Source organism: Artemia sp. Qi Xiang Cuo, chromosome 16 (genome assembly GCF_049724085.1).
Source record: "Artemia sp. Qi Xiang Cuo chromosome 16, ASM4972408v1, whole genome shotgun sequence".
Taxonomy (NCBI): Eukaryota; Metazoa; Arthropoda; class Branchiopoda; order Anostraca; family Artemiidae; genus Artemia; species Artemia sp. Qi Xiang Cuo.
This window is the reverse complement of record NC_142809.1, coordinates 40130364-40144512: the sequence shown is the minus strand read 5'-3', so window position 1 is coordinate 40144512 and position 14149 is coordinate 40130364. Positions and strand designations below refer to the sequence as shown.

The 14149-nt window shown below is 35.1% G+C and overlaps 1 protein-coding gene across 2 annotated transcripts in view; it reads left to right on the top strand.

Annotated features, from left to right (window-relative positions):
- Positions 1 to 12525, top strand: part of Plekhm1 (Pleckstrin homology and RUN domain containing M1) — a 37041-nt gene extending 24516 nt beyond the window's left edge. Inside the window, exons 4-7 of one of the 2 annotated variants that reach the window (XM_089102560.1) lie at positions 1265 to 1484; positions 2545 to 2676; positions 8412 to 8582; positions 12341 to 12525. In XM_089102560.1, the coding sequence (XP_088958686.1) occupies positions 1265 to 1484; positions 2545 to 2676; positions 8412 to 8582; positions 12341 to 12451 (634 nt within the window). In that variant the 3' untranslated portion in view covers positions 12452 to 12525. Of the gene's footprint in view, positions 1 to 1264; positions 1485 to 2544; positions 2677 to 8411; positions 8583 to 12314 lie in introns of both variants that reach the window. The other variant, XM_089102562.1, reaches the window with a different exon arrangement.
- Positions 12526 to 14149: the final 1624 nt, after the last annotated feature.

Genomic DNA, 14149 nt, shown 5'->3' with positions numbered 1-14149 from the left:
ATGTTATAAAAGTAACTTCTAGACTGCCATTCAACATGATTTTTGTTAGAATTGAGACGCTTGCTACAATTGTGCCTCCGCGTACTTATAGATATACTTTCTTCGTATTTTTTTTTACCTAAGGCTTCTTCCGCTATATTTTAGTGTGAAGGTCAAAAGGGTGAGTATAGCCCTAATGTAATTTCTAGGTGGCCCGTGGGTATTGCGTTTATATGGTAGTGCTCTGCTCATTATCTGTATAATGAGAAAGAAAACATTATATGGAATGGGGGCCATAATCTTTCTAGAAGGCCAAGAGATGTTTTGTGGACATCAAAATAAAATATGATTATTTCGGGAACAGGGAGTGACACTTTTAGTTGATTGATGCGTACTGAGCGTAGAAACTCTCAAGGACAAAAACGGTACCGACTCCAACCCTGCCGCGTCGACGCCAATAGAAGGGGGTTCAAGTCTCGTGTTGCAAATTTTCGTGAGGGAGGGGGTGTCAATAAACTGGGACACCATTGCGGAAATTGTCTCAATATAAGCAGGAAAATATGTTGGTGTTATTTAAAATTCTCTTTTTCAAGTTATATGATAAAAAACATTTCCGTTTCTTTGCTTATTTTTACTATTCCAAGCAAGCTGAATAAAAAATTGTTCTGTCATAATTGTCACAAGTTAATTTAGTCTATACTCCATTGGACTGAGCTAGTTTGGAAATTTGCGAACTTTGTTCAGTTTCATTAAAGCATATAACAAAAATCATAAAGAACAATGTTGTCCTATGTTCCTGTCACTTCTCCGTTTCTGAAAACGTCACAGGTTGCTCAAGGCCTAAATTAACATTTTTCTTGCTTTTATCTATAAAAATTTTTGGACTTGAATTTAAAATCTTGATGGAATTTCATGAAAAAAAGCTATAGGTAAAAATTGAATTACAACTGCAGAATGATGGCAGAGTTTACTCAGAAACTATTCCTATAAGGATTGTTTTACTATAAGCAATTTCATAGACTAAACTGTCTTTCCGTTTGTAAATAAAATGAATATGTCAAATATATAAGTATTTTTAATCAAGACATAGAGTAAAATAAGACACTCACTGTCTTGGTTAAAACTTTGTACCATTACTTGTATATTTTCATATTTTTCGTTTATGGTTTTTAACATAGGATATTTAGGATTTCTAAGCTTTTTAAGTATGATCTGAAAAAAAAATATGAAGGAACCGCTTAATCTGTAGCCTACGGGAAAAGTTGACACGATATTTCTTTTTCAGAGTGTGCTATCTTACTGGTCGGTATTACTGTGATGATTGCCATGAAAATGAGAAGCTGATGATTCCCAGTAAAGTTGTTTATAATTGGGACTTCAGCCTTTACTCTGTCTCTTCAAGCTCAGCTCTTCTCCTTAAACAAATGGTTGTTGATCCAATAATCAACATTATGGATCTCAATCCAAGGCTATATTCATACGCTGATGAGCTTAGAACTGTAAAGGTAAAAATTATTTGGAGTGAATTATGAAAAGTTACAAGATTTGAAGCTGAAAACAATTCCATTAAAAAAAAATACTATTGTGGCATTCCTATGAATCGTTAGATGGCAGTAGGTGAGGGTAGCCTTGGACGACTTGAAAAAAAATATATTACCTTTTTTATTGTGTCCAACAGATATGTTGGCTAAAGTTCGATGGTCTTTTCGTAGCTAGAATTGAATTATATATTTTTTTTGGGCATAACATCTGTATAAATTTACGTAAAAGACTACACAAATAAAGTTTTAACCAAGTCAGGAGGTGTCCCCCTGGACTTCGACATAATCGTGTAAGCTAAGGAAAAATTGCACAAAATTAGATTACACTCCAGCTAAAAGGGGAGGAATCTATATAAATCATATAAATAAATATTTGAATTCTCATAGAGATAAATTGGAAGATTTAAAAAATAATTTTCTTAATCAATGAAAGACTATTTCTATTAAAATCGAACAAAAATAAATGAAAAAATATTTTCCACAAAACAAGTTTTTCAAAGAAAAGTAAATAGCCATATTAAACCACAGATCAGCAGAAATTAAATCAAATAACTTTTCATGCCAAACTACTGTAAATCACTATCAAGAAATAAATGAAACTCAAAATGAACAGGAATTACAACGAATAGCCAAGTCAAACTCAAAACGACCAGAAACTATCCCAAAGACAAGCAGATCTAACATTCCCTCTGTATTTTAAATAAAGAACGTAATTTGCTTTTTACTGAAAACAAAATACATCTTTAAACGTTTTCTCTTTGTCAACTTTGATAAATCCAAAATTATTGAGACTCTCAGGAATTAATATCAGTGTATATCAAACTGTAAGTCCATATTCAGTTCTTTTCTAAATAGTCATGGTTATTATGGTAAGTTTGCTTTTTATTTTTTTATGAGAAATAAGAACACATAGCTCGAAATAACGACTGTTCTCAATAAACTATAAATTACGTTCTATTTTTAGAACGTACAGGGGGCATTAGCCCTATTTAAAATCGATTTATGTTAAGATTTTACTCTGTAGGAAATGCGCACACAGCTTTTCTATGCAAATGCTTATTTGGCAACATGCAAGTCTGAAGCAGAAGATGAACTGAGGAAGCGATTATGGCCAAAAGAGTACATTTACGAACATATTCATGTATACTCTGCATCTGTAAGTTTGCTTTTGAATTTTATATATCATGCTTGCAGCAATAGCTGCAAACTTGTAGAGAGTGAATCGCAGCCCATACGACATTGTATGGGCTGCTTTTTACACGTTTTTTAAATATTTCCCAAACCAGCAAAGATGTACACAATAAAGATAAGTGAGGTAAGTGCAAAAGTCGAATCACTGAATAAATCCCAAGATTCAAGGGAGAAATTAAAAAAAAAAAACTAAAATTAAAAACACATTCTTAAATGAGTATTTAATGTATAATGACCGTCATTTGACACTAATTTAGGAATGGTAACTATTATCTATGTTATGTTCAAAAGTAAAAAGTAATGACGAAAACCAACTTATGGGAATTGGAACTAGAGCTGGAAAACCTTCGAAAATGGTGGGGGAGGATGGAAATAAATTTCCATAAGTTCTAATACTCAATACCTTTTTGTACAAATCCCTTCTCTTCTATGAAAACAGGGTTGGATTTAAAGCTTTGACGCTTCTAGGCCCAAGTGTTTTTGCCGCTCGGTTTTTAGAAAATTTTCGGAGAAGTCCCCGGCCATTTGGGGATAGTGAAAGCTTTGAACAGAAAAGAGATGTGATACCGCACTCTCAGCTGCCATTCTTGGGAAACGTCTGGCAGTTTATAAGTGACCGCGGAATTCCTGTGTTGTTTTAAAATAATTTTTCTTTGAATTGGCTGCGCGGTGGTGAACTGCACCTGGCACTTTGACGATAAATCATATCATTCCAGTTTTTGTAAAGAAAAAAAAATCACTCAGTTACAATTTATTGCTCCCCCTGGGATTGTGCGCCCCTAGGCCCAGGCCTAGTGGGCCTACTAGTAAATCCTGGCATGTATGAAGGTCAGAGTATTCTTGTTAATCTAAACCAACAGTGATACTACATTGTGGCAGTAATGATGAATAAGTTTAAACGTTCTTTGAAAAAAGGTTAGCTTTTATTTCTTAAAAAGCTTTCAAAAAACAATTACAGAACCCTTGTAAATTAGGTAGGTCTATTGATAAAACGACATGCTCTCATACAACAAGACAAATTTCCTCTCCAGCTGTTATAGCCAACGCATTTTTACAAATAAAGAAGGATATAAAATAATATGACGAATATGTTTAAAGTTTCTTTAGGAAAAATTGTAAGTTGCATTTCTTAAGAAGCTTTCAGAAAAGCCTGAACTTTCCTTTGGTATTCATGGCTTGGTTCATAGTATTCGCTTAGTAATCGCGGCCATCTCCCCAATAGTGTAGTAATGACATAAAAATTTAAGATGTCTGGCAGTTTCATTCTGTAAGGCTTCACCAATGGTTAACAAAATTTTCGAATACTTTGACATTTGATAACCAGCAATCGTCAAATGGCCAGTTTGGACAAAATAACGAATCCAGTGATCGTGTCTAGAGCAGGCCTCTTATTGAGCCAAATAGTTATCATAGTGTGGAAACTGCAAAATTTCCCAACCAGCATGATTGTCAATGAATTGCCCGTGGATATCCGATGCCATTACGCTGCACTCGATATACGACTCTGGCCGTCCCATGCCCCATGGAATTTTACGCTGAAGTTCACCTGGCTTGCTACTTTCCATAAAGTAAAATTTTTGGGTGAACGTTTCTGACTAAGTGTTTCCTTAAACATACTTAAGTTTCCTTCTTTTAAAGCTTTATTATTACCACATGCCTTTGGTTTAAACTTAGCATAAAAATGTCCATCACTTCAGTCAAACTTGTTCACATAAAAATTCACAGATACGTTGGATTCAAAATCTTAGTCTTCTTCAATGATCTTCTGGATATAATTTATAATAGGTGAGATTTATTCAGGTACCCCCGTCACTATATTTGGCGGCAGTACATTCACTGCCTCCGTATTAATTGAAAAAAGCATCTTCGCAATCTTTGGCTGAACTTTGAAAATACTCTTTTGTCTGGCACCTTCCATTGCATCAAGCCAATTTAAAAGAGCATCTGTAGTCTGTTTGAAATCTACCTTTTTGCTCTCTTTGGCAATGCTGTTTACATATCTTCATATAACTCAGGGATTACTTCGTTTCTTGTAAGATATACATATCTTATCTGTATTGTTCGTTTAGTAAGAGCCTGCTGTTGCAGAGCCCGTTCACAATCTTTGAGCAAGTCCTAAGTGGGACCAGCCTGAGCGTTTAATCTGAAAAAATGTGTCTGTCTGGCTTTTTTTATAATTTTGTCATCTATCTCTGTTAAGTTCATCGCATAAGATGTTTTACATTGAAAGTGATGTACTGGAATGCGTATGATTATGTCGAATGACATGTAGCATTTGGCATGACCCACGTGACTATGAGCATACATTGCATGTCAAACTATGTACTAAGATATTGTTTTGTAATTCTGCGGAGTGAAATCTCCTAGCTGTGGAACTATTATAGTTTTCATTTAGAAGACCCATTAAGATTAGTTTCATTTTGGCTGCAATCTTTTATATATCAATTTTGCATCCATCCAATCGTTGTTGAGCATATCTGAATTACTGGTGTTTCGCTTTCTGCTTGGGATTCAATATTTTCGTTCTTGGAAAGTGTTGGAGTGGATTAGGTGAATAATCGTCTTCAACGTCAGTAGCATGGTAGCTTGACTGTCGCTTGGCGTGTGTCCGCCAAAAATCCACTAAATGGCTGCACACACAGCTGTAGTAGGCACAACTATAGCAAACTATAGTCTGTTGATTTGAACTAGAGCCTTGCCAAAATAAAAGCTACTTTGTATAAACAATCCCACGCAGTAGAACCATTATTACGTTAATCCATGTCAATTAAATGGATTAACGTTAAAATACGTTATAAAATACATTAAAAAGCTCTTTTTTCTTACCTTTGTGCAATATTGAAAGTGGAGAAAGTAGGATATACAAAGGTTGTTGCTAAAATCCCGAGACACCCCGTCTATCTGGAGCAGTTTAAGGCTTTTATTAGAAGTACTTAAGATAGGTCACATGCTTGACCATCCTCCTTTGGAAAAATAAGAAACTTACTATTTTGTAAATAGTGGCCTTCGGATTCTCTTGGCTTTTGAAGTTAGTTGAATAATTTCCATAAAGATCACATTTCTTTTTGGGAGAGTTTAATTCGTATTTCTGAAATCATGCAAACTTTCATGTGCTAATAGCTTTTGATGATCAACTTTATTTTTGTATATCTAGAATGCACATAAATGAGGGATTTAATCGTTGCGTATATTGTTTCCAAAACAAATTATATGATCTTTTCTATGTGTATTCTACAGTAAAATGATCTTCTCAAAATCTAATTATGTTATAAAGCTATGTAATAAGACAAGAGGTCACAATTGGCTGCTTTGGCACCAATCAATTGCTAAGTCCATAGTGCTCCATGGACTTGCATGGCTACAGGAGGGGAGAGACAGTGGAATCCCCCAAGAATGGTTTGCAGGTTACCTAAAAAATTTGGGTCAAGAACATTTGGGGGGGGGGCATCAAACTATCCCATTTCCTCTTTTCCCCTTTTTGATTCCACTCACATGTAAAATTGAGCAGCCACAGAGAAAATATTATATCACATGCAAATAAGAAGCAAGATTAAACGCTAAACCATGGTGTTCACTGGAAATGACACGCTTATCTGAGTAAATTAAAATGCGCTAAGTATGTCTGTCATTTCTCATGAACTCTTTGGGAGAATATCAAGATAAGGGTGGAATCACTCTTATTTGTAACCTGAGTACCCTTACAATATTTTTATATTTAATTTAATTAACCTGGAGTCAAACTCTAAGCCAGAACCAAGAAAATTCAAAATTGACAGAGTTCCTTATTCCAAATAAGCAAGCAATAGTTTAAGCAAACAAAGAATAGAAAACCAAAGAAAAGGAAATTGAGAATGGTTTTTTTATAAGACAAATGAAAATACTGGAAAAAACAAGATGATTATTTCGGGAGGACAACTGCTTCCCTTCTCCATTGCTATAGGAGAAAGGGGGCTAGTAGCCCTCGAATCTGTTTGATTACTTAAAAAGGGCATTTGAACTTTTATTTTTTGTTCGCATAAGCCCTCTCCCGACCTTCTAGGACTCTTGGGTTGATACGGTCATCCCTAGGGGAAAACAAAAATAAAAAATAAGCACGCATTCGTGATCTTTCTATATTAAAAAACACAAAATTCCACATTTTTGTAGAAAAGAGCTTGAAACCTCTACATTAGAGTTCTCCAATCGGAGACGGGGGCAGATGCCTCAAAGGCTGCATTTTAATGCTAAAATATCCTAACTTTCATTGAGCTTTCAGACAAATACATAGTTAGTTCTAAAGGGGGAGGGGGGAGGGGGTAAAAAAAAATGGCATCTAATCCCTCTCGATTTCCGGGAATATTTATGGTCTAGGCCTTTATCATGAAAGCAAAGAATACACTAAACCCCAAAACGAGTAGGATTTATTCCGTATATAAGATGGGCTGCCCCTCCTCATCCACAACTCCTCCCCTCTTGGTCGTAAAAACTTCGGAGGATGCTCAGTTGATCGAAAATTGATTGCTCTAGTCCCTTCTATAAAAGTCAAAAGTAATTGGAGATCTACCAGCCCCTATCAACGAATCTTTTTTTTTATATTTGGTACTTTTATTACCCCTTAGGACATCTGATCGACATTTCGAGGTGCCAATTTTGTGCTTTCTCTGTGGCTGCTCAATTTCAATTTTCCTTTTTTCACAACGGGGGGGGGGGATTTTCTAGGGAGGGGATGCCCCTAGCACTGAAATATGAGTTTATGTATTTAACTACTTGTTCTATTGGAAAGAAAATATTATTCTAATTAAATAGGGGTCAACCTGAATTTTTGAGGAACGACGTTTTACACTGTTATTGAACTCAAGTCCTAGGGACACATCTTATTTTATTGCGCAGCTAACACTGATCTTCAGGTTATGTGTTCCGCTTTACAGCGCCCACAAGAAAAGCTACCCCTGAATTTTGTAATAGACGACAAGCTTTTTTCTGCAAATTAAAGGTGTTTCTGCCATTGTACAGTTGTCATGAATTTCTTATAAATGTTTTGGCATCACAAATAGGTTTTGAATGTCTGGAAACATGCCTACAAATATTTATTGCTACAATTCGCAGGAACATATAATTTGGCTTGAAAGTAAAAAGTAGCAAAGCAAATAATACCGACTGAGATATTCAATTTGGACGCGGAATTCAAAGCTCATCAATAGTCTTCACATGGCAGATCCTACTATAGCTGCTGCTAAACTTTTTGAGAAACACAGCCAAAAGATTTCAAGGCATACTTGGAGCCAACTTATTCAACTCTAGTTGCTTGTTATAGTTGTATAGTGATATATGTTGTATAGTTATAGTTGTATGATATATGTTATATAGTTATAGTTGTATAGTGATGTATAGTGATAGTGATATTTTGCTTTTGTTTTGTTGTTTTTTTCTCTTTGTAGTACTTCGTTAATTTCTTTTTGTACGGGTTTTCAATAAATAAGAATAATAATAATAGTAAATAGATCTAAAATATTAAGAAATATTTGGAACAGCATAAAGGCAAAATACATCCAATTCTTTCTATGAAAAAAATTACAGGTTTTATGTTTCTACTTAAATTTACGTTTCATCTTGTGTCAAAGATTCGCTAGTAATTGTGTCGAACAATCTTTTTTGCTAGATAATTTTACTGGCGACATTATAGGACTGTGGAAACAAGTCTCAAGCATGTTTGTATTTCAGGATTTGAGCCAGGTTGCCTTGGGTAGCTTTATCCCTACTCTGAAGAAATCAGTTGACTTCGCATTAAATCACGTTAGAAGCTGTCACTTATGCAAAGCAAAGGGGTTTATATGTGAACTATGCAAGAATCCAAATCCCATATATCCTTTTGAAATATCTTCTACAAACAGAGTAAGTTCTTTGGATGTGAACATTTTTAACAAGAATGCTACCCATCACCAAGTTTGTGATTAAAAGAAACACCTTACGGTTCGGTCTTAACCTGAAGTAATAATTAAAATTGGCATTTTTGACAACCGCCCCTATAGTACTGAGTTTGGAAACTGCGTTTTTTTTTGTCACGAATTTTATCAAACAGTTCGTGGTAACGAACTGTAAGTAAGGAGCGACCCGGCTCAATGGTAACCGAAACTCTAGAAAAGTTTTTGATACCAATAGATACATCAAAAGAATTATATTTCAATGCTGATTTCAAATATATAACTTTCATCAAGTTTAGCGCTACCCATCAAAAGTTACGCGCCTGAGAAAATTTGGCTGTTTTTCTAAAAAAGGGGGAAAGACCCCCTAAAAGTTATAGAACCTTAATGAAAATCACACCATCATATTCAGCGCATCAGAGAACCCTGCTGTAGAGGTTTCAAGATTCTTTCTGCAAAAATGTAGAATTTTCCATTTTTTGCCTGAGGAAAGAACACGTATGCATGTCTATTTTTTTTCCCCAGGGGTGGTTGTATCGATCTAGTGGTCCTAGAAGGTCGTGAGAGGGCTCATTGGAACTAAAACTAAAAGCTCTAGTGCTATTTTTAAGTGACCAAAAAAAAATGGAGGGCAACTAGGACCCCTCCCACGCTTATTTTTTTCCCAAAGTCACCCGATCAAAATTTTGAGCTAGCCATTTTGTTCAACATGGTCGAAAATATGATAACTATGTCTTTTAGGATGACTTAATCCCCCGAAGTCCCCGGGGGGAGGGCTAAAAGCTATGAACTTTACCCAATGTTAACATATAGTATTGGTTATTGGGAAATATACAGAAGTTTTCAGGAGGGTTTTTTTCTGGTAGTGGGGGGTGGTCGGGGGTTATGTGGGAGGATCTGTCCATGAAGGAAGTTTTTATGGGGGAAGGGAAATTGCCATGAAGGGGGCGCCGGACTTGCCAGCATTTATTGGTTATTGGGAAGTATACAGACATTTTCAGGAAGGATTTTTTTCTGGAGGGGGGGGGGCTAGAGGAGGGGTTACTCGGGAGAATCTGTCCGTGGATTATTCTGCCGGATGGCAAGTGACATGTCGGTGAAGAGGGAACCTGATTTCCCAGCATTATTTAAAAAATGATCAGAAATTGAATTAAAAAAAAAGAAGTTCTTTAAAATGAAAGTACAAAGGAATGTAAGAACCTAAAACAAACAGAAATTATTACCCATGTGAGGGGGTTCTCCCCCAAGTCCATACCTCGCTCTTTACGCTACAGTTTTTTTAGTGCTTTCAAAAGAGCTATCTAGTCTAATTAAACGGCCTTTGTGATTCAGGGGTTTGTGAATAAAAATTTATTTTAACTTTTAACGTAAAGAGCGTGGTATTGACTAAGGGGAGAACCCCCTCATATACGTAATAACATATACGTAATAAAAAAACAATAAAAAAAACAAGCGATACGGCTCAATAGTAATCGAAACTTTTAAAAACGGAATTTTGATTCGTATCAAAAGAATGTGTTTATAATGATGATTCTAAATATATAAATTTTATTAAGTTTAGTATTACTCATCAAAGGCTACGAGCCTGAGAAAATTTACCCGATTTTTTAAAGAGGAGGGAAACATCCCCTACAAGTGAAAGAATTTTAATGAAAATCACACCGTCAGATTCAGCGTATTAGAAAACCCTATTACATAGGTTTCAAGCTCATATCTGCAAAAATCTGCAACTTCTTTTTTTTTGCCAGAAGAAAAATATACGAATATAGAAGTTAGTTACGTAAGTTAATTTGTAAATTACGTCATAACCAAATTTAGAGACATCCATTGAGCAAAAGAAAAGTAAAATTTCTATGCAAATTTTGTTTACTTATTCAATGACGGTGAGCCAAAATAAAAGCTGCATTAACTAAAAAACGATCAGAAATTAAATAAAAAAAAAACAAGTTCTTTAAACTGAAAGTAAGGAGCGACATTAAAACTTAAAACGAACAGAAATTATTCCGTATATGAAAGGGGCTCTCCCCTCCTCAACGCCTCGCTCTTTACGCGAAAGTTTGACTCTGTCTCACAACTTTATTTTTTAAAAAAATAAAAAACTTTAGCGTTAAGAGCGAGGTGTTGAGGAGGGGACAGTCCCTTTCATATACGGAATAATTTCTGTTCGTTTTAAGTTTTAATGTCGCTCCTTACTTTCAGTTTAAAAAACTTGTTTTTTTTTTATTTAATTATTAGATAAAGGGAACTGTCCTTGGGTTGCTAAAGACGTTCTTTTCAAATGAAGCTTTCCTTTCAAATATCGTACAGTTGATTTTCCTCGTGTTTGTCGCCTTATATGCCTTTTCTGGTGACGTTGTTGATCAACATTTTTTTCTGCCGAGATATTGTTGATCAACAATCGTGTTTTAGAGACCAATAAAAGTTTCGTTGATCAACACTGTGGATGAAATGACCCACACATGGAACTAATAATTATCAAACTTGTGGGTCAAATTCAAGCGCGAAATTTCAAGGATGAATATTATGGAGAGAATTGTTTTTACTTAGAATTTTAGAAGAGAGAGAACAGTTACTTTGCCATATTGGTTGTTTTATTTATTATTAGCTTGGTCACTCGTGTAAAATAAGATGTGAGAAGGTACTTTATTTTGAATTATCCACCGAAGAAATTTTATGTGTTTAACTGAAACACTCAGAAATTAACGAGACAGTGAAAATTACAGGAATAAAGTTGAGGTTAATTGAAAATAGCAAAAGAATATTCAATTTATTTTGAAAATATTACGGAAGATTTTCAACAATAATAAAAAATTGTGTTCTCACTAAAATTAATGCTGATCCGCAATTGTTGATAAACAAATCTGTTGTTGCGATTGCTGATCAACAATTTGTTCGCCGGAAAAAGCCGTATATTATTATTTTTAAAGTGGGCCTATATCAGTACTGCAATTATTAAATTATTAGTCTCATTCTGAAATGAACATCGATTAAAAACTAAAATTAACGTCCGATTTCTGGTAAGTTTGTTTTTTCCCTTTTAACACGCTGAGTGGTGTTTGGTATCGAGAGGCCCTCTCGCCCAACATGTTCAACCAGTCTGTATAAAACAAATCCAAAAAATATGTCGGGTAAATTACACACCATAATTTTCTCAACTTATTTTTATGATATTTTTTTTTAAGTAGGGAGAAGGGGAGTTACGGTCTGGCAAGAGTTTCTGTTACTTAGCTATTACATAAACAAAGATTGGGAATTACCTCCTGAGTCAGAATAACGGAAAATTGCATTTCTAGTTTTGTTCTAAAAACATTAATATTAGAAAAATCTGAGTCATTGACAAAGGAATGGTTCAGTCCAGGCATATAAGCTATAGGAGGCTTTTGAATCCCCGCCGCACCCGAAATTTCTTAATTTTTAGGGGGTTTTATTCTGTTATATCTTGTACTTTTCATATAATTTACTTATTGTCTGTTTTCAATCAAAATTAGGCTCCTCTAAAATTTGACTTCACCCCTCAAAAATGTTGTATCTGATCAATCATGTACACAAGGGGCCATTCTCCCCTCCCTAAATCCAAAAAAGACGGCCTGTCCATAATTTGTTTTCAGGTAATTGGGCCTTTTTTCCAAGGAGGCTACAGCTAGCTTTGATATAAAATAGGCTTTATATATAAAAATATGCATTTACATCAGTTTATTTACAGGTTAACTAAGGTAATCATTCTTTTAGTGCAATTTCTGTGGTTTGGTATGTCACAATTCGTGTATTGATCTACATAGACCGTGTACGCGCTGTGAAAGAAGAAAGATGAGAAATCGAAAAACCCAGGCAAGGGTCTAGTTTATACGATTATATTTTCAGGTGTAATCGATTTTTGAAAATTGTTATTTAGCCTGTTAAATAAACGAGTCTCCTGGAAATATCTACCTCAAATTTCCCTTCTGCGAGTTAAAGTTTGAAGAAAGTATAGAATAGGCCGCTGACAACTTCCCAAACCGCTGGTTTCTTGCTGACGCATCTGACAGTTTCCCAACCGTTTTGTTTTGAGAGTTATGAAACAACTAATAATATAAAATTATAGAAAGCAATCAGTTTTTTTATTCACTTTTAAGTTAACTAATACTAAATTTAATTGCTTTTAGTTCTATAACCTATAATCTTTTTAACTGCGTTTTTTCACATCAAAAAGTATGGGTAACTTGAAGAGTTTAACCGGGTGCTAGTGTTGAAGGAAAAATCATTAACGTCATCTATAGTCTGGCGCTGCTTGGAGTTTTTTTTATAATAATAGGCAAAATTCGTGTAGCAAATGTCTGATCTCAGTTTCTGGAAAAAACAACAACAATTGTGCAATTCTAAGTGTGATGACACCTCAAATCCTAGATGGCGTTGATGTTTTTCTTTTAACTAGCGCCAATTTTCATTCTTGTAAGTTAGCTATACTCATTGTTCCACACGGCAATGGTTTTGGTGGTTGATATACTAGAATCAGATTGGCCGAGTCTAAGAGAATAATATATTGTCGAGGAGACTTGTCCTAGGAAGTTTGCCTTATTAAACTTGGTTTGTCTTTTAGAAATTTGGCTTGCAGTCTTCGACGATCAGGTCATTATGGTACCTTAACACAATCGATAGATGAGAAAATGTACGATCCTAAAACGTTATTTTTAGGTTTTCGCCCTTCATAAGCTTTTGATATCCTTCTCCCCCTATTGTCCCCGACCCCTAATAGTTGGACTGACCTGTATCTATTTGTAGTGATGTTCATAACGGTGCTATAAACATTTTAGAGGTGATTGAATTGAACTTGAGCAAAAATAGGTAGTACTGAGAACAACTGCAATTCGGAATGGTAAAAATTCTTAATCAAGAAGCAGGGAGCTTACTGATTTTTCTTAAACTCGCCTTGGTGTATTGGATGTTTTGAATGTTGGATACAGCTATCTACAGCGTTTTCGACCGTGCTTTGTCCTCTTGTTGTAGATGGCCCCATAGGTTGACAAATACAGCGTTTGCAGTATTTAGTCAGCCCCCTAGCGAGTAAATAATGGATTATTAGAAATTTAAATTAGATGGTTGAAATATCGTTACAGGCAATGACATTCAAACCATCTTAAGCCTTGGTATGCTATTTTAGCCATTCACTAGGCACTAGATTTGTACAGAAGAGGTTTAAGGAATACCAAATTTGTATTGGTCTTCGATCTTGTACAAGGTGTAAACAAGAACGGATATTTCCAACAAGACCGTAATGATTGCGTCAAGACAAAAGTCGCACTACTCTCCTAGTCATTTGGAAAGTAAAGAACACTTTTAACGAGTGAGCATGCTTCTACACCACCACTCCCAATGATCTCGCTACATGTAAGGCTAGTCGTGGCATAAGATTTTTGAATTGAAGAAAGCACAAACCGCTAGAATTCTATAGAAAAATTTCTGAGGTATATGGAAATATAATGAACGGAGCATTAGTTCGAAAGCGTTGCATCTTGTTTAATGGCGGGAAGACGAATATGCAGGATGAAAAACGCTCTGGCA